At 49.0% G+C, this 21,392-nt stretch overlaps 1 protein-coding gene across 2 annotated transcripts in view; it reads right to left on the bottom strand.

Moving 5' to 3' along the window:
* Window positions 1-7,951: 7,951 nt before the first annotated feature.
* STXBP1 (syntaxin binding protein 1) overlaps window positions 7,952-21,392 on the bottom strand; it is a 67,483-nt gene continuing 54,042 nt past the window's right edge. Inside the window, exons 17-19 of one of the 2 annotated variants that reach the window (XM_058524112.1) lie at window positions 20,030-20,115; window positions 16,801-16,955; window positions 7,952-9,917 (exon numbers count right to left, since the gene is read on the bottom strand). In XM_058524112.1, the coding sequence (XP_058380095.1) occupies window positions 9,835-9,917; window positions 16,801-16,955; window positions 20,030-20,115 (324 nt within the window). In that variant the 3' untranslated portion in view covers window positions 7,952-9,834. The other variant, XM_058524114.1, reaches the window with a different exon arrangement.

Here is a 21,392-nt window from a genome sequence, read left to right as displayed (position 1 = left end):
CGAACCCGGGCCGCCAGCAGCGGAGCGGCGCACTGAACCGCTAAGCCAGGGGGCCGGCCCCATGTGGTCACCAGTTTCAGCACCACGTGAAGATCAGAAGGCACACCACGCACTGCCGATTGGGAACACAGCGTTTTCGAGGCCTCCTTCATTCACGCAGCCGGGGCCTCCCTCGCTGCCGCTCCCAGAAACAGGGCTCTTGGGCACTGGTCCCAGTGGCCCTTGGCTCACAAAGAAAGCATCAACTAACTGGAAAACCACTTCTGAGCACGAGCTTTTGTCTTAGTCTGTTTGGACAGCTATAACAAAGTGCCACAGACTGGGTGGCTTATAAACAACAGACATTTATTTCTCACAGTTCTGCAGGGTGGAATCTGAGATCAGGGTGCAGGGTCGGGCGAGGCCTCTCTTCCAGGCTGCAGACTTCTTGTTGAGTCTTCACACAGCAGAAGGGGCTAGGGAGCTCTGTGGAGTCTCTTTCATAAAGAGCACTAATCCCATTCATGAGGGCTCTGCCCTCACCACCTAATCACCTCCCAAAGGCCCCACCTAATACCACCACCCTGGGCATGAGATTTTCAACATACGAATTTTGGGGGGACACAAACTTTCAATCGATAGCAGATTTTTTTAAATTTATTTTTATTTTAAATTGTGGTAAAATACACATAACAAAATTTACCTTCTTAACCTTTTTTTGTGAGGAAGATTGGCCCTGGGCTAACATCTGTTGCCAATCTTCCTCTTTTTCTTCTTTCTCACCAAAGCCCCAGTACATAGTTGTGTATCATAGTTGTAGAGTTGTAGCTCTTCTATGTGGGACACTGCCTCAGCATGGCTTGAAGAGCAGTGAGTAGGTCTGCGCCCAGGATCCTAACCAGTGAACCCCAGGCTGCTGAAGCGGAACATGGGAACTTAACCGCTGCACCACCCGGACAGCCCCCCTTCTTAACCATTTTTAAGCGTATAGTTTTGTGGCATTAAGTACATTCACATTTTTGTGCAACCATCACCATCATCCATCTCCAGAACTCTTCTCATCTTGCAAAATGGAAACCACCCATTAAACGCTTACTCCCCATTCCCCTCGCCCCAGCCCTTGGCGACCATCATTCTACTTTCTGTCTCTATCAATTGGACTACTCCAGGTACCTCATATAAGTGGAACCATACAGTATTTGTCTTTTTGTGACTGGCTTATTTCACTTAGCATAATGTCCTCCAAGTTCATCCATGTTGTACCATATGTCACAATTTCCTTCCTTTTTAAGGCTGAATAATATTCCATTGCGTGTATACACCACATTTTGTTTATCCACCCATCTGTCAATGGATACCTGGGTTACTTCCATCTTTTGGCTGTTGTAAATAATGCTGCTATGAACATGAATGTACAAATATCTCTTTGAGACCTTGCTTTCAACTCTTTTCGGTATATACACAAAAGTGGAATTGCTGGATCATATGTGTGATATTGTGATTGATAATAAGAAATATATATTTGGTCTTTATCCTCATTTCTGGCACAGAGCTCCTAAAACCCTTGCAATTTCCTAAGTGATAAGAGTGATAGAGGTGTCTTGATATTCATAACAAACCCCTTTCAACCACACCTGAGTTTATGTTAATGGTGTGACTTTTGACCAAAGGATGGGGGCTGGTTGCCAGGGGAACCAACCCTGTGATTGGAGGGTTGGAACTTTCAGTCCCACCCCCTGACCTCCGGGGAGGGGAGAGGGGCTGAATGTTGAATCAGTCACCAATGGCCAGTGATTTAACCAACCACGCCCATGTGATGAAGCCTCCACAAAAACCCAGAAGGACTAGGTTTGGCGAGTTTTCGGGTTGGTAAGCTCTGCAGAACCCATCCATGTGCCGCCACGCTGGGCCCCCAACTCCCTGGGGACAGAAGCTCCTTTGTTTGGGATCTTGCCCTGTGTCTCTCTTCATCTGGCTGTTGATTCGTATCCTTTAATATCTTTTGTAATAAACTGGTAATCTACTAAGTAAACTGGTTTCCTGAGTTCTGTGAGTTGCTCTAGCAAATTAATTGAACCCAAGGAGGGAGTCAGAGAACCTCTGATTTATAGCCAGTCAGTCAGATGCACAGGTAACAACCTGGACTTGTGATTGGCATCTGAAGTAGAGGGTGGTCTTGTGGGACTGAGCCCATAATTTGTGGAATCTGATGCTATCTCCGGGTAGATAGTGTCAGAACGAGTTGAATTGTAGGACACTCAGCTGGTGTTGGGGGGTTGCTTGGTGATGTGGGGAAAAGACCCACATGTTGGAATTGGCTGCAGAATTGGGATACGGTAATTCTATTTTTAGTTTTTTGAGGAGCCTCTACACTGTTTTCCACAGCGGCTGTACCATTTTACGTTCTCATCAACACTGCTGGAGGGTTTCCATCCTCCACACCCTGGCCATCACTTGTTATTTTATGGTTTTTTGATAGTAGCCACCTTAATGGGCGTGAGGCGGTATCTCATTGTGGTTCTGATTTGCATTTCCCTAATGATTAGTGAAGTTGAGCATCTTTTCATGTGCTTTTGGCCATTTGTACATTTTCTTTGGAGAAACGTCTATTCAAGTCCTTTGCTTACTTTTGACTTGGGTTTTCTTTGTTGTTGAGTTGTAGCTCTTTATATATTCTGGATATTAACCCCCATCAGATATATGATTTGCAAATATTTTTTCCCATTCCATGGGCTGTCTTTTCACTCTGTTGATTGTGTCCTTTGATACACAGAAATTGTAAATTTTGATGTAGTCCAATTTATCTATTTTTTCTTTTGTTGTCTGTGCTTTTGGTGTCATCCGAGCATGGGATTTTAATGATAAAGAGAACAAGCATTATTTGAGCACTTCCCCTTCACAAAGAGGCAGCCCTCCTGCCAAGAGGGGACCAAACACTGCTCAGCAGCGTTTGATCCAGTTGAAAACGGAAGCACACGTGTTGACAACTGTTCTTCCAAATCATTTTCCACTTTCTGTTTGTGTGTGTGTGTTTAATTTATTTCACTGAGGTCACACTGGTTTATAACATTATATAAATTTCAGGTGTACATCATTATATTTCAGTTTCTGTATAGACTGCATCGTATTCACCACCAAAAGTCTAGTTTCCATCTGTCCCTGTACATGTGTGCCCTGTCACCCCTTTTGCTGTCCCCAGCCCCTTCCCCCCTGGTAACCACCAATCTGTTCTCCGTATCTATGTGTTTGTTTATCTTCCACATATGAGTGAAGTCATACAGTAATTGTCTTTCTCCATCTGACTCATTTCCCTTAGCTGAAACAAAAAGGCAAAGGTATAAAGCTTTGAGTGAGGTGATAGACAGAATCAGAAAGTTGCAACTCTGTATCAGAATAGGTTAGTAAAACACTTAATTATAACATAAAGGCAAAAGGGAAAGAAAGCATCAAAAATAACCATAACTATTTCATGGTAACAAACTCACAATATAAAAAAGGATAATTTGTGGGCTGGCCCCGTGGCTTAGCGGTTAAGTGCATACGCTCCGCTACTGGCGGCCCGGGTTCGGATCCCGGGCACGCACCGACACACCGCTTCTCGGGCCATGCTGAGGCCACATCCCACATACAGCAACTAGAAGGATGTGCAACTATGACATACAACTATCTACTGGGGCTTTGGGGAAAAAAAAAAAAAGGAGGAGGATTGGCAATAGATGTTAGCTCAGAGCCGGTCTTTCTCAGCAAAAAAAAAAAGAGGAGGATTAGCATGGATGTTAGCTCAGGGCTGATCTTCCTCACAAAAAAAAAAAAAAAAAGGATAATTTGTGACAACAAAAACAGAAGGGGAAGAGAAAAAGGACAGAACCTGTGTAGACAAATGGAGATAAGATGCTATCAGCAGAAAAAGGACTATCTCATCTACGAGATCTTTTATACAAACCTCATGGTAAAGACAAAACAAAAATCAGAGCAGAGTCATAAAACATAAAAAAAGAGGAAACAGAAAAACATTGCAGAAAACCACCAAACTGAAATGGCAGACAGAAATACAAGGAAAAAGAAACAATGGAAATATAGAACAACCAGAAACCAAAAGATAAAATGGCAGTATTAAGCCCTCATATATCAATAACCACTCTAAATGTAAATGGATTGCATTCACCAATCAAAAGACACAGAGTGGCTGGATGGATTAAAAAATAAGACCCAATGATAAGCTGCCTCCAGGAGACCCATCTCAGTTCTAGAGACAAACATAGGCTCAGAGTGAAGGGATGGAAGATGATACTCCAAGCAAATGGCAATCAAAAGAAAGCAGGTGTAGCCATACTTAGACAAAACAGACTTCAAGCCAAAAAAGACACAAAGATGGACTTTCTTTCTTTCTTTCTTCCTTCCTTCCTCCCTCTCCCTCTCCCTCTCTCCCTCTCCCTCTCTCTCTCTTTCTTTCTTCTTTACTGAGGAAGATCAGCCCTGAGCTAACATCCATGCTAATCCTCCTCTTTTTGCTGAGGAAGACCGGCTCTGAGCTAACATCTATTGCCAATCCTCCTCCGTTTTGTCCCCCAAAGCCCCAGTAGATAGTTGTACGTCATAGTTGCACATCCTTCTAGTTGCTATATGTGGGACGCGGCCTCAGCATGGCCAGAGAAGCAGTGCGTCGGTGCGTGCCCGGGATCCAAACCCGGGCAGCCAGTAGAGGAGCGTGCGCACTTAACTGCCAAGCCGGCCGGCCCGACACTCCACTTTCTAAATGGCAGTTTCCACTAGGCAACAGTGTTATTTGCTGGAAGGATGCTGGGATCAACAGCGGCTGTTTGTTTTTCTCGATTACTTTATTGAGGTCACAACGAACAGCAGCTGGTTCTTATAAGCTTCTTGGCAACATTATATCGGGTGCCACTTTTTCCTCCAAGGAGTGTAACTATGATTGCTGTCTCTGTAGTTTGGGTTTCTTCCCCAGCTTTAGGCATGCAATTAATTGGTTCATTCTAGAATGTGTTCTTTTGTGATTGGTATGGGGAATTTGCTTGGCTTATGTACGAGATCACTGTGCTTCACTTGAAATTGATTGAAATGTTTCAACGTGTTCATCTACTCTTTGCCTCTGTTCCTCATAACAGGTAATGCACAGGGGACCAGGGAAGCTTGCTGGCCCAGAAAATCCAATTTTTATTGTTCTACATTTTATTTCCACTCTTCTTCTTTTTTTGGTTTCTTACGTAAAATAATCATTCTTGAAGAGCCATTAGTTCCAGCCCATACAGACTCCCATTCTGTATTCACACCAGAATCCTGTTGTCTATTTATATTGATAACATGTTTCTGATAGTGGAGAACATGGGCTCTGGCATCAGACTGCTGTGTTTAAGTCTAGGCTCTGCCATGTGCCAATGGGGGACCTTGGCCAAGTTACTGCCTTTGTGCCTCTGTTTCTCCATCTGTAAGTAGGGTTAATAACATCTAATTCCTAGAGTTGTTGAGAAAATTCAGCAAGATACATATAAAGCAGTCATGCCTGGTACATATTAGGTGTCGAATATATATTAACTACAATTAGAATTATTATCTATGTTTTTTTGATTCAGTGAAGCACTTTTAAGCCACTGATTCATTTTGTGACTGGGGATCTAGGGCAACACCATACCATCCTCTCCTCATAAATAGCCACTATCCTGACTTCGGTATTTATCTTTATCATGGATGTTCTTACATATTTACAACATATGTACCATAAGCATTATATATTGCATTTATGAGATTTTAAAACTTTGCATAAATGCTTCATTCTGTATGTATCCTTCTATAAGTTGCTCTTTCACTCAACATTAAGTTTTCTGAGGTTTATTCATGTTCATATACATAGGTCATGCATTTTTTAGAGTAGCCAATGGGTGCATAAATATTGATTTACCTATTCTCTAGTTGATGGACATTTGGGGTTTTTTTCAGTGCATCAGCATGATTATTCTTTTTTCCCCAGACATGGTTGGGAATCGTCATCATCACCGTCAACACTGAGTGCTTATTGTCCTTACGTGGGCCAGGTCAGCATCACTCCTCCACAGCTGTCACTCACAGGAGGGGACAGAGTCCCTCAGCAAGGTCACATGGAACGAGGCCAAGGGTGGATTTGACCCAGGCCTGCCTGATGCCGAGGCCTGTGCTCCTGGTCACGCTGCCTCCCAGGAATGAATGCCTGGTGTCATATGAGGTGAGTGTCCAGGCCCCTCAGCAGGCTCTGGCTGAGACCCCTGCCTGGACCCGGGCCCTGGAAAGGCAGAACGACCGGCTGCAGCTCACGGACCTGTCTTGCTGTAGGACTGCTGTTATTGGTTCAATGCTACACGCTTTGGTTTGTTTCAGAGTCCCCTGCCCCTCCAAGAATGTTTAACACCATTGGAGGTTTTTTGGAGAAATGGCCAGCAGGCTCCCTCTGTGCTGTGTACTGGAGAACCGGGACTTCTGCCAGGAGAATAAAGAGGGCCAGGCTGTGTGCCTTGGGTGATGGTGAGAGGGGTGGACTGGAGAGAGGTGCCTGCGGGGGGAAAGGATGTCAGAAACAATCAGGGAGAGACTAGCAAGCCACTACCATGGTCCTGGAGGATACAGATGGCCCTGGGAAGGAGAAAAGGGTATTTACTTTGCTCTAATGTAACTCAGTTTAGAACAATTTAGAATTTAAAAATTCTGCTCTCAGATCTCATTCCAAGGTGTGCTGGTCACTGGTGAAGCAAGCACTGATATAAGACAGTGAGTGTCTGGCGCTCCTTGGCTGGAGTGAGCTCTGTGCGCTACAGCGTGTCTGAGCTTCAGCTTCCTGTCTGTCAAATGGGGAGGGGACCCACCCAACAAACAAGGGACTGGAGGGGCCTGACGTGGAGCAGGAACTCAGTAAAGGGTCACTGTCATCATTACCTCCCTTAGGGCAAGGTCACCAGACCACAGCCAGGTTGTGGAGGCGCAACCTCCACCAACCAGCCTTGACTTGTTAGATTTCTTGATGCTATGAAGGAGATCAGGATTTGAAGGAGAGAGCGACTGGGGACAACAGAGTAGAAACAGAAGTTCTGGGCCCGCCCCATGGCTTAGCGGTTAAGTGAGCGCGCTCCGCTACTGGCGGCCCGGGTTCGGGGCCCGGGTGCGCACCAACACACTGCTTCTCTGGCCATGCTGAGGCCGCGTCCCACATACAGCAACTAGAAGGATGTGCAACTATGACATACAACTATCTACTGGGGCTTTGGGGGGAAAAAAAAAAAAAGGAGGAGGATTGGCAATAGATGTTAGCTCAGAGCCGGTCTTCCTCAGCAAAAAGAGGAGGATTGGCATGGATGTTAGCTCAGGGCTGATCTTCCTCACAAAAAAAAAAAAAAAAAGAAAGAAACAGAAGTTCCTACAAAGAACCCCCTCCCCTGTGCCCAGTATTCTAGCAGGTTTCCAGTGGGACCCCAACCCTAACTTAAAGGTCTACTCCTCAAGCTGGGCCAAACCCATCACAGTCTCCCCAGGTCACGAACAGGCTTGAAGATCAGCAGGACATGCACCAGCTTCCGATCTGGAAAGAAGTTCATCAGAAGGCTGGATGGTGTGGCAGCAGGAACAGAGGAGGAGGGCAGTGACTTGATCACATGCCCTACATGCGCTGTCACCACATGCTCAGGAGGGAGCATCTGCAGAGACAGAGAGACATTCTAGATTGGGAGAAACAGGGCGATGGAGGAACTACCTCATCTACAGGCAGTGCCCTGTCGCTGCTGGGGGCCCCAGACAAGCTTCTTGGCTTGTCACCAAATGTGAGACAGCTATGGATCCTAATGCAAGTAACGGTGACCTGGATCCAAAAGACTCCAAGCCATGGCTGGGGGTGGCTGGTCTCCTCTGCCGTGGACCATTGCAGAAGCCTTTCTCCTTCCACTCCCCAAGGTAAAACCAGACCAGGAATCACCCGGGACACCGCGAGTGGGCGCTGATTTATTTATTTATTAGACTCGAGTGCTTTAGTACAGAACGGTACAGAGATGATACATGTTTGTGCTTCAATACTTTCAAACACTGAGATTCTGATAATTTCAAGGTAAACAAGTTTCAAGACAGACTCGTTTTTTTTAAAATATCCTTTTGATAAATTATTTTGATATAAATAACAGAGAAAGGAAAACCAACATGTTCAACAAACAAGGTCCTGAAGCAAAAGCATTGTGTGGTCAAGGAGAAGGGACGGAACAAGCAGTAACAGTGAGAAACAAAGCAAAGCCGGTACCTACAGCTCTGTCCTAAGGGAATCAGGTATCTTAAGGAGCAGAGACAGACCTGAAAACTAATCTGAGTGCAAAGGGGAGATTTCAGAGCCTTGAGAAGAGAACACCACAATGCATCTAATGGGGCGGGGCGGGGCACGTATTCTGAAAGGAAAGCGGGCCTTGGGGAACTAGCACACACCACGTTTGCAACAACGTCACGAGACAGTAATATACACACGGTCTGCGGGAGTTAAAGGGCGGCGGGGGGCTGGGCAGGGGACATTTTTGTGACTTCCACTGTCATTATATTTCGCGACAACCAGCAGAACAATCGGTGCGCTCACTACCGGAGAACTGCTGAGTTGAGAGGATGGCGAGACAGCCTTCCTGCATTTGCTTCTGAAATTTCTGCATTAGAGCTAAGTTTTATACAGCTAAGTTTTTATACAGAGAATAAAACGATCATTTTCTCTTACAAGCATGACGACATAGGACCCCATACTACAAAAAATAAAGTATTATGAAGTATCTTAAACTGAGGATAATCTGAGTAGGAACAGGGTCTGCATAAACCCAATGGGCTGTTCCTCAGGTGGTTTGAAGTCCTAGGGGCACGGACGCTCTCTACAGGAAAGGGCCCTCTGACCAGGAGCCCGCAGAACCCACTCTGTTCTAGTCCATTCTGACCCCTGAGCTCTACCCAGGCTAACCCCACTAAGGAAAAGGAGCTCTGTTCGGGGTGATGCCCAGGGAAGGAAGGCGTCTGGTCAAAAGGATCAGGCCTAACCACTTCTCCAAGAGAACAAGGCCCCCGGTGGGATGCCTGCTCCTCGTTTGTCGGGCACGGTGACTTAGACTGCAGAACACCTTCCCTCAGGGCCACAGCGCTGTGGACACGGGCCAGGGAAGACTGGTGAGAGGCTGGACACCAGCGGGCACCCAGCCTGACTTCACATGGACACCCCTACCCCCAGCCACAGCCCCAAAGAAAAGAGCCACTGAAGAGAGCAGAGGTCGGTTCTAGTTCAAACCTCATGAGATGTCGCCTGATCTTCCCTTCCAAGCTTATCTGGATGCGAGCTGGCACGGAGGGGCAGGAACTGGAGCAAAGATAACAGATTAATCCCCCGTTTGAAATACTCCAAGAACAGACATCTCTATGATTCCCAACAAGAACATGAACAACCCAAAACAGGTTTTTAAAAATCCTCAAATGTCTACCTTCCCATACTCAAGCAATTTGCACATGGCGCACTGGGTTATGTACAAGGTCGGGGAATCAGAACTAACAGGGAGAAGGTGTCCATTCACTCTAAACAGTTCCAAAGCTTCTCCAGCAGCGTGTCCCTCACACATGAACTTCTCCTCTTAGGATACATATAGAAGATACTCTTTTTAAAAAACACAATGCATTATTTTCTTCTGTTTCAAAGAAGAAGAGGGCATCATTAAACACAAGAACGCAGCGGTGACCGTGCTGGCCAGGGCGTGCAGAGCCGGGGGAGGCAATGGAGGGAGAGGGGCAGCAAAGTAACCAAGGTGGTCAGTGGGAGGGGCCGAGGAGCACTGTGGGAAGAGGGCTCGTTTTTTGGAGGGGTGGCTTATTTTTTTAACTGCTTATTTCTTCATCTGTTTTATTCAGTTTCTTCAGCGTGTCCAGCAGTTTCTGTGGGGTGAGAATGTGCGTGGATCCTGGGGGAGGCAGAAAAGACAGTGAGCTTGCCTGCTGTAGTTTGAAACACTTTTTCCTTTCCTGCTCTTCTCCATTCCCAGATCTGCATCCATTCCCCCACCCCCACCCTGGCCTTGGTCTAGTGGAAGCAGGGAGGGGCTGGGGGTTGGGGTTTGGGGCCATGTCACCATAGCCATTGGAGACATTTGGGGACTGTGGATAAACAAACACATCCTCTGGCTCAGGCAGGTCCCAGGCTGTACCAAGGAAGGAGCTGGCCTCTCCATCGGGGCTCAGCGCCATGGGCCAGGGCACAGGGCAGCTGCATTTCTAAATCGCTCTTGAACTCAAGGTGAAGCTAGGGAGAGAAATTCCAAACCTCATGGCAGGGGAAAAGGCTGGGAACGGGGCAGGTGTGGGTAGGGGGACTGTGTGTGGAAAGAATGGTGCCTGGTAGGGAGGAAGTTGGTGGGCAGAGCACCCTGGGGGAAGCCACTGACCTCAGGAGCCAGCTGGTTGGTCCTGACGTGGTGGGTGGGACCTCAGGTGTGAAAGGGAAAGGGCCAGGTACCTGAGGCCTTACCTTGCAGAGACCGCGCATTGTAAGAGATTGGAAATGCTTGCAAAAGTTTAAGCTAATGGAATTAGATATAATTCTACTGCAAAAATAAAAAGATAAAAAATAAAAATAAATGAAGTCCTTTTTCACAAGGAGAGAGATCTAATAAGTGCAGTAAAAAAAGATGCATGGATTGTGTGGTTTGGACATGGACTTACTCAAACAGAACAGAAGTGACTGGTGTGTGAACATGAGGCCTGCACGCATGCAGCAGTGGGCTTCAAAGAAAGAGATCCTGGTGGGAGAAACTGAACAAAAGACGTCCGAACTTGAAAATGTGCCTCCCGGGAGATGCGGGCAAGGGAACAGGCCTTCCTGGGAGGAAGGGAGCAGAAACTACACGATGCCAGAGCTCCACCCTGAGGGCAGGCAAAAGCAGGCTTCGGCTGGCTTGTTGGGAGTGATTCCAAATACCAGGGTCCCTATGCCTTTGACGGTTACTTGCTCAGCTGACCCGTGACTACTGGAACCGCAAGCCTTGAACCTTCCCAGTCAGTCCAGACCAGCAGAAAACTTGTAAAGCCCTCTCTCGAGTGACGGGCGTCTTCCAACAGCCCACGCTGTGCAGTTCAGGCCCCAGCCCGGTCACTGCTCTGAGGAGGAACCAGTCCTTGGCTCCTTCCCGTGGGTGCTGAGCATGATGCCCTGAGCGTGCAGCCTGCCCAGCCCGAGCTCTAAAGCCGACTCGTTATTCTGCAGACAAACCTGAACTTGGTGCAGTCTGTGTCTACACTCTGAAAGACAGCCGCTGGGTACTCTGTGCGGGGATTAGCACTTCCCAGCTAAAGGCAATAACAGTGTACACTCCAGAGAAACCATCCCTAACGCCCTCCCCTGCCATCCACTGAGTTCCAGGACACAAGAAGGCAGACTCGCTTTAGAGGAAAAGTCAAAAGGGGCCTCTGATCAGATGCCCACCCCAACGCACTCCCTATCTTTGCTTACATGCAAATTCAGGATTTGGGAGAAGCCAAAAAGAGGTTAAGGAATCCATGCTCTAGAACTTTCTGATATTATCTGATTGCTGACCATCTGGTGTTCCCAGTCTTTGACTGAAAGAAGAAAACTTCCAGGACCAAGAGTATTGGACAACCAGCGAGGCCTCTGGGGCTCTCCCCCAACTCATCCGCTCTCTTTAAAGGACCCAGACGAGCTGGTGTTAATATAAACCACCTGAGAGCCAGTTCTTGCCACCCAATCACCTGCACTGTTTTGATACGTGGCTAAGCTTTTCACCACCACCAACACTGCAAATCGGGCTGGGTGAGTTTGTAGTCCACATTTTGCAAACGTTCTCATTTTGAACCCACAGGCATCGGACCATGTGGTCTTCTGGAACAGCAAGCGGGTCCTACTGTTCTCAGGGTCCCTCTTACCCTCCAGAACTGGAAGACTGTGACAGGTGAACAGTGGTCGCCAAAAACCAAGTCACCCAGAAGTCCGTCAGGCTGTGGGCCAGACAGAGCCAGCTCTGCTAGCACAAAATCCTCTTTCTACCCTGACAGAATTTGAAAATCAGAAGAGTCCTTAAAATCAGTTGGTCTAGTCGTTCCCGGATTTGGCTGAAACAGACCTACTGACTCAGAATATCCAGGGAGGCACCAGGGAATGTGCATATTCACACAGGTGAATTTGGTGATCTGCCAGGTTTGGAGAACAGCGGTCTGGCCCACCCCGCACTCACAGATGGAGAATGAAGCCCAGAGTGATGGCGTGCTCGCTCACAGTGGGTTGGGGGCACAGCCAGGCCTGTAAGCCATGCCACTGGTCTCAGTTCCGGGCACCCTGTGGCCTCCTGGCCCCCGAATGGACATGTAAGTGAATGCTTAAACAGCAGCTGGGCCAGGGTTCGGCTCTGAATTCAGATACAAATCTGAGTCCTCCTGAAAAATGAAACTTGCCTGACCCCAACCTGGAATAAAGCAAATATTCAATATAAAGAAACAAAAACTTCCTCCCAAGTCTAAGTGCCATATAATAGTCTAATCCAGCTGTTCAGCCCTCCTTCCTCAGCCTCTGACAGCCTCTCGGACATGCCCCAGTGACCAGTACTTTTAACATACACCACCAGAGGGTAGAGGTGAAGACCTGATCAAAAGAGTTCATTTCTTAGACAATTTTGGGGGATGACTAATTAGGGAGGATTAAGATGAGGCTTGGTGGTAACTGTGCACTTCAGCGATCCATGCCCGTTCTCTTTACACCAGACCTGGGGCACCGGCCTCAGCTCCAGGAGACAGAGGAGCCAGGAGGACAGAGCGAGGCCCTGGCACCCACACACGGGCCTGCTGGGGACGCTCTAATTCACCACTGAGCGGGAAACTCATCTTCTCTTAACAGCTAAGTTCCTGCAAATACAGGTGTCTGGGAGGAGACACCCCCAGCTCTGCAACAATCTGCCTGGTCTTTGGTCACCTGGACAATCACAATAGGATGAGGCAGGTCAGATGGTAATCTGCCTTCTGACCTCCCAGCTCTTAGGGCTCTGTGCCTCACTTTTTCTTAACTGGATTCTCGAAAATCCAACACTGCCCAACAAAGCACTTCAGAAGCCAAGACTAGACAACCAGAGTCTACCCGCACTCTCTTTGCTCTCATGGCAGCCAAGAGCCTCTCTGCTGATCGAACATAGAGCAAAGGAAAAGTCTGCGAAGGAGAGGCTTCTTCTGAAGCAGGGAATCCATGACGAAAGCTAGCAGGAGCCCTGGGGGTCTGGGTTTGTGATTCTTTTAGACCCTGCAATTGGTCTGCTATTGCTGCAGCCTCGACTGAACATCTGTCCTTCTAGAAGTCTTAAAATACATCTTGCAGCAAATGCCGTCCACCTCCCTGCCACCTGCACACTGGACCAGGTGTCTGATCCCCAACCTGCCGAGAGGCTTCTAAAAGATGATGTTTTTTAACAATTGCTTTTATTCACCACCCCCCTGGCCTCGCTTTCTAGGGAAGGCAGCCTGGGCAGAGGCAGCCCAGGGCCATAACCAGCCCCCGTCCTGGCTCACAACTACTCGCTGTTTCTCACCTCACCATTGCCCTGGGGGAGCCATCTCTCGGCCACCACGGGAAGGAAAGGGGAGGAGATCAACAGGTTGCCTCCTGTTCAACCTTTAGAGCAAGTCCTTTTAGGACAGAGCACATTCTCTTTATATAAACACGCACGCTTCTGACATTCCCTAGCCAATGTTCGGATGGACCACTCCCCTGAGGTTCACCAGAGTGCACGAGAGCGGGCAGGATTGCACGGTTTGAGTCATCAATCTGAATTACTGAATTACAGCCAGTCAGAGTTTGGAGGAGCCTCGGGGCCCTGCGATTCAGCCCCACTGTGACCCGCATACGGCGGCCCAGTAAGGGGGAACGATCTCCCACGGTCACAGGTGCTCGTGGCAGAGCTGGGGCAAGAGTCCAGGTCTCCCCACTGCTCACAGGTGACTCGTGCTCCGTGACTCAGCGGGCCACGCCTAGCCCAGGGGGAGGGGGCATTTTCAGGGTCCATCATCAGTGGCGTATATGAAGCCAGGGACACAAAATGTGGCCTCATCACAGAGCGGAAATGAAGCTGAGGAAGGACTAACGCTGTGGTGGGGCACTTCAGCATCAGCCCGCCATTTCAGCACCTCACAGGGGGTTCCCAGCACGCATGAAGGATGGAGAGACAGGAAGGACGAGGACAAGAACAACACCTGGATCGTCTACCAAACAGACCACGGGTTCCTGGGAAGCTGACGTAAGGGACGAGCGTGGCGGGAGAGAGGAAAAGACGCTCTTTAAAACAGCACGGTGTTAAGAACAGATTTCTACCCAAAGGCTCTCAGATCTGACCAAGAGACTTCAATGGGAGTAGGGCTGTGATTACTCAACTCCCGAAAGAATCCACAGGAGAATTAAAATAAAAACAAGCCACTGAAGAGCAAATCACTATTAAGCGCTGTTTTGCCCAGAGGAACATGAGGCACAAGCCCTTTCCACTGATGGCTGGAGTTCACCAAGTTCATGGTGGCTTGTGACCCCATCACCCCTTATAAATTGTTCATCAGGATAAGTGCCTGTCCTGGGAAAGAGGGATTTGCATGTCCACCTCCCCCTGACCTGGAGTCTATTCTGATACTCTCTGCCAAGACTTCCTCCCGATCAGGTGCCCATGGCTATCTCCGTTGGACTTCTGCTTCTTGGACACAACCATCCTTTGAACACCTGCTGGCCTCACTCTTCAGTTCCCACACCACGTCACAACCAGGACACTCTGCGTTCTCTGCCTCGTGCCCACAGATTCACCCCTGGGCCAGCAGGCTTGGGCGCCATGCTCCAGCATCCCTCAACCTCCAGCTCCCTCTGGAGGGCCATTCACGGCTGTTGTTATCACTTTCGGTTTAGAACCCAGCAGGCTACAGCTGGCCGGCTGAGCAGCAGGTGACCCCAGGCACGAGGGAGCTGGCAAGCCGGGGCCCCGAGGCTCCCGTGGCAGGGTGTGTGAAGGCAGCATCGGACACATTTTCAATCGGTGTTAAGAAGTGCAAGCATTTTCTCGTTGAAAGAAAATCAAAGAAATAATAAACGGAAAAGGGAAAAAGAACGAAAAAGAGTGACGGAATAATCAAAGAAAACCCTTCAGAGTGGAAGAGTTTCTTTTCTGTAATAAGCTGCTTTTACTTTGTTTCTTTGGCTCTCACTCCATTGTTGGAGCCTGATCCTCAAAAGATACCCTAGAGGACTCCCTGAAGTCGGGGTGTCTCAGGTCCATGAGAAATTTGGTGGGAGTAAGAATATGAGTAGAACCTGCAGGAGAACAGAGGCCAGCTGACTGCTTGAACAAAGGAACGTCACAGGAACATGCCAACTTAGGCCTACATTTTACGCAGCCAACGAGGTACGAGAAAGCAGGACACGCACGCACACACGGTGGGCATGCACAAAGCGGGCGAGGCCACACAGCGGACGTCAGCTGTCTGCACGAGGCCTCCCTGTGAATCTGCACGGGCAGCTTTACCTCCCCAGGGTTCCCCCTCCCCACAGGGAACCTCAAGTCAGGGCCAAGCTGAAGAGGGGGATTTACACCCAAGCCTGGCTGGGACAGCTTCTGCCCAGGACAGCTGTGTTTGAGCTGAGAACTATCCAACACTTTCATGCAACATGTATGCAAGCAGGGAACAGAGAGAGCTTCATCACAGGGGCCTACGTAACAAAAAGGAGAAAACAATACAGGGAGAAAGGGTGACCGGACAGGGGAAGCTTCAGGGAGTCGGGAGGCGGAGGGAATGTCCAATCTCCCCACTGAATGGTGGTATCAAGAAGGCGGGTTGACGATGCCAGGTCCATCTTGATAGACCCAGGAATGGCCATATGGACTGGTCCGCAGAACCTGCTCACTCTGAGAGCCTGGGGGGCACTGTGACTTGGTCACCCCAAAGTGGAGGTATAAAACTGACACACCTTATCGAGATAAGGGGAAAGGGCACGTGCTGATAGCCTCTTGCCAATCGATGTCAAGAGGCACCCCGGGCAGGAGCAACTCCATTTTAAGGGAAAGACAAGACAAAAGGCAGGCATCTGGAGCAAGTGAGATTTTTCTTGGCTCATGCTTCCTCTTCCAGCCCTAGAAACTGTGGAAGCTCCTGCAGGCATGAAAGAGGAGAAACATCTTCTCCTGCTGCATTAAGTCAGCTCTTATGAGTTGCTTCTTTCTTCTGGAAAACCAGCAGGAAATACTAGAAAGGGTATGATCGACCTAGAAGTGGTAGGAAGTGGTTGGGGCACGAGAGTCCAGCAGTCAGGCCACTATGTTTGGGCAGTATCTGCTCACACACCATGACTGTCTATCTCCGACTGACAGTAGAGGAGGGGTGATATCTTACCTTCCATTCACTGAGCATCTTCTGGACATGAGGCCCAAGGCCAGGACACTGACAAGCCCCCCTCAGGCCGAGCTCAAGCCTGCAAGTGGCTGTTCTTAACCCCATGTTGTTGGGTAAGGAAGTCGCAGCCTGGAGAGCCGAGGCTCTCGCTCAAGGTGACCGCTGGGCAGTGGCAGAGCAGGAAGGTAGCCTAGGTCTGTCAGAGTCTGCGATTGGGCCCTTCCCCCCCACATGCAGTGCCTCTCATCAAGAGAAACGGTGCAGACACGAGGAAGGAGCCCTTCGCCCCTCAGCTCCTGCAGTCCATGAGCGGGTCTAGAGACCTCGTTTGCAGGAGCGATGGAGATCGAGGACAGGGTGACACACGAAGCATGGGATGGAGTCAAGGTGCGGTGAAGCAGCCCCTGCCCCGAGAAAACACGCCCCACTCACCGATTAGCACTTCCCACTTGCCGTTGGCTTGGGTCACCTCATAAGCACAACGCATCTCGTTCAGGCTCACGCCCCCAAGGATGAAAATAATGAGGCGGGGACCACTGCGGTACTCCCCCGGGGCCTTGTTCTTATGCCAGTGCCCGTAGCGGGCGCTGAGGGGGCGAGAGAGAGAAATTAATGACGTTTACCTGCACTTAGGGTATTTGTCACTTCATGCCTCAGTGACTTGTTGACACACTCGTTCTGTACATCAGTGCCCCAAACACAGTACATGCGTAGTAAGCGTTGGCTGAATGAACTGCAGTGCAAATTGTCGAGTGCTCTGGCTGCCAGGAGAATTACTACGAGCGCCCATGCGTGACCTCGTCACTCTCTTAGAAACAAGTAGCCAACAGACAGGTTCAGGTCGGCTTTAAAGTTTGACGTGTGAAGGTCCACAGCTGCACCCTGCATGGCGTTCATCCAGGCTTCTAGCCCTGACTGTTCACATTTCTAGGGTTGCCCGGGACACGCTGCTGGCAGTGAGCAGTGACGACAGAGTCTGAGGCCTGTCTTCAGGCTGGCGCACTGACTCACTGACAGATGTGCACCGAGAGCTTCACGGGCCGGGGCCGCCCCAGCAGCAAGGAGCCGCCCCTGGTGAGATGTGGCCCTTGCCCACCAAGAGCTCGCGGCTGAACTGGGGTGGGTGGGGCTGGGAGGGTGGGGAGAAGGAAGCAGGCTCGAATCGTGCTATGATGGAGAGGGGCTCTGCCACAGGGACAAACATAGGGGAGGACCATCTAGCGTCTTCCGGGCGTCACTGGGGAAGGTGACGTCACAGAGGAGGTGACACTGAGCTGCCTCCTGAAGGACACACAGTTCAGTGGTGGGACAGTTCCCAGAGGTGCCCCCCAGCCCCCTGGACTGCCCCCAGTAGGTCTTCACCTTGTCCTCAGAAACAATGAGAAATAGGTTGCTTCCAGGTTAAGAAAATGGGGAAAACAAAACAAAAATGAAAACAAAACAAGGAGAGCGAGTCTCCTGTGGACAGTGAAATCTCTGCCCTTCTCCCTGACTCATGACAGCATCAGTCACTTTCCAAATCTTGAGGGCACTGAGGGCCCATTGGGGCCAAGCCAGAGAATTCCATAGCCACTTTCTTTGCCTGAGCCATCAGTTGACAGTCTGCGATCACAGCCTGGCTGTGGCACTACTGGGGATTTTGTATTTTACTCCAAAGCTGGCAATAATCACTGCCTCCAGAGGGGATGCACAATGCCACAGATGCCATGCAGGCCTCCAGCCCAGGCCCAGGAGAAGGCCTAAAAGTGAAGACAGAAGGAGGAGAGGAAAGAAAGAGGACGGGCGGGCCAAGGATGGAAGAGGGACAAAGAAGTCCACATAGAGTGTTAATCCTGGAATTGTGTGTCACACCAGCGCCACAGGTCACCCTCTCTGGGGCTGTGACTTTCCTGCTCCAAGCTCATGTGTTGTTTTGCCTGTTCCAGGAGCCAAGCAAAGCTCTTACTGTCAGAGAAAAACAGAAGCTGCCACTCAGGAAAGGTAACAGACACTGCTGTGGCTCAGGGAGGAACCTGGACCACACAGATGAGGGAGGCAGAGACGAGTGTGGAGGCGAAATGCAAGAAAACAGTGTTGGAGAACCCAGGGACAGAAGTGTGGACTGCTATCTACTCAGAGCTCGAAGCTGAGAAATGTCTAAGCATCACCAGGCAGGTGGCAGAAACCCAATAAACCCAAGGCATCCACATTTCCATTATCTACATTTCCATCGAGAATGAATCTGAGAAATGTGGCTCTATGCAGAGGATGTATTCATCTCCCTTTTTAATTAATTACTAAAATCAATTAATCAAAAGTGAAGACAGAATACACCGAGCGCCTGTTACGTGCCAGGCTCTGCTCTAGGCACTGAAGATAAAACAGACACAATCTCTGCTCTCAGGGGGCTGACATTCTAGTTGAGGGAGACCGGCAGGAAATAAGATAAATACAAATAATATACTAAGTGTTGGTGTCATCTATGGAGAAAAATAGAGCAGGGAAGGGAGATGGGAAGTGTTGGGGGAGGCTCTGTAATTTTTTTCTTTATTTTCTGTAACATCTTTATTGAAAGATAACTCACATATCATACAATTCACTCATTTAATGTGTATAATTCAATGGTTTTTAGTATAGTCACAGACTTGTGCACCATCACCATAATCAATTTTAGACCATGTCATCACCCCCAAAAAGAAACCCTGTACCTTTAAAGATTTTATTTATTTATTTTTCCCCCAAAGCCCCAGTAGATAGTTGTCTGTCATAGCTGCACATCCTTCTAGTTGCTGTATATGGGACGCGGCCTCAGCATGGCCAGAGGAGCAGTGCGTCGGTGCGCACCCGGAATCTGAACCCAGGCCACCGGCAGCAGGGCGCGCGCACTTAACCACTAAGCCACGGGGCTGGCCCAACCCTGTACCTTTAGTGGTCACTCCCCATTCCCCTACCTCCATCCGTGTCCCCAACAACCACTAATCTGCTTTCTGTCTCTACAGATTTGCCTATTCTGGACATTTCATATAAATAGCATCATGCAATATGTGGACTTGTGTGACTGGCTTCTTTCACTTAACATAATGTTTTCAAGGTTCATCCATGTTGTAGCATGGATCAGTACTTTGTTCTTTTTTTTTTTTGGTTAAATAATATTCCATTAAATTAATATACCACATTTTGTTTATCTGTTCGGCAGTTAATGGACATTTGGGTCATACCCACTTTTGAGCTCTTACAAATAATGCTGCTAGGAACGTTGGTGTACTGTAATTTTAAACAGGATGGTTAGGGAAGATGGGAGGATGTAATACTTGATTAAGGACCTGAATGAGATAAGAGGCGTTCCATGCAGCTAAATCTGGGGACAGATCATTTTAGGCAGAGGGAACAGCAAGTACAAAGGCCCTGAGGCAGAAGAGAGCCTGGTGTTTTCAGGGAGGAGCAAGGAGGCTGGTGTGGCTGACATGGAGTGACAGAAGGGAGGAGAGAGGAAGGGGAAGCCAGAGGGTGAAGGGCCTCATGGGCCACTGTGAGGACTCAGCCTGCACTCTGGCTGTGATGAGAAGCAGCAGCAGGATTCTCACAGATCATCCGAGTCACAACAGGACCACCATGTAGCCGACATCCAACCCGAGACGGTCCCACTTTCTCTCCCCTTGCCTCCTCAGGGATTCTCACCTACCTGACAGCGGTGGTGCTGAAGGAGGCAGAGGAGCGGGTAGAGATGTAAGGGTAGTGCTTGGTATCGAGTTTGTCCTCAATAGTGTCCTGGAAAGAAAAGAGAGCGAGATTGGGCCCGCCATCGGTTTGAAAAGGGTTGATGGGAACCCAGTGAGCTGACTCAAGGAACAAGTCACTTAGCAAAAACCTTGCCCAGGTTTGCAACTTCCAGAACCCCTCCTTGCCCTCTGCTTGCTGCAGGGCGCCTAGTGCAGGGCCCAGCATGGACCAGATGCTCCGGAACCAGCTGATACACTGAGATGAGTTTTTACATCTGCTCTTTAAGAGAAGTTTTAAAAAAAAAAACATTAATTTTTCTTGCTTCCCCTCCAATTTATTCTTTTTTTTTTCTCTTTTACAATCTATGTGAGGTTATAAATGTTGCAATCTGTCCAATAAATTCCTGACACCTGCCATCAGTCTTGTAGAAACAAGGCACAGGCAGTCTCTCATGCAAGGGGAGGCCTTAGACCCTGAGTTTCCAAGGATCTAATTATCTGGTGGGTGGATTCCAGCTATCCACCCCCTGCTGCCTAGAAATCTTCATGTGAAGCCTACACACGTCTCTTTGTGGGACTGGGGAGAAGGGGGAGGAAAAGGGAGCTGAGAACAAAGAAAGGATGAGACAGAGGGGCTGGCTTTCTCTATTCACCAAGCAATGAAATGTAATGGTTTCTAGATGTCTCACCCCTCTTTTGGTTTGTGGGTTTTAAAAATAGGAAGCTGACGCACTCTATATATTTAAATATATATTTTAACGTACAATTCAGTGGGAACACCTGGACTGCTGTGAATTGATGAAGGGATCCTGGGCGGGTCCCTCCATTCTCTGCACCCCTGTCTTGTCCACCTGTCAAGTGCAGGAGTCGGACAGATTATCTCCAAGCTCTCTCCCAGAGATCTTGCGGAGTAGGCCTCTAAGCAGGGTTTCCTCGCACCACAAGGAGAGAGGGGAGGGACACCACAGGGCTACCGTACATTCACGACTATGAAACATCTACTATGTGCAAGGCACGGCGCCTTGGAGGAAGACATGTCAGTTGAGGGCACAGGACCAAGAAATAAAAAGATGACCCAAAACACCGAGCACATACACACATGTAAAGGGCAATCCCGACACATGTCACAGGAGCCCAGGGAGGCCTGTGTGGTGCTGGGCAATCAGACAGGTGGGCACTGGACTGGAACGCTGAGACCTGATGGGGGCTTTGAAGGAAGGCAGGATTCGGGAAGCGGAAAGGAGACCGAGAGCTTTCCAGGCAGGGGATGGGTTTGAGTAGAAGAGCAGAGGCAGAAACATGCTTGGAGGGTTTCTGGCTGACGTA

The sequence above is a fragment of the Diceros bicornis genome, chromosome 28, assembly GCF_020826845.1.
Source record: "Diceros bicornis minor isolate mBicDic1 chromosome 28, mDicBic1.mat.cur, whole genome shotgun sequence".
In the NCBI taxonomy this organism is placed as follows: domain Eukaryota; kingdom Metazoa; phylum Chordata; class Mammalia; order Perissodactyla; family Rhinocerotidae; genus Diceros; species Diceros bicornis.
The sequence above is the reverse complement of the archived record's forward strand: the minus strand, read 5'-3'. Positions and strand labels throughout refer to the sequence as shown.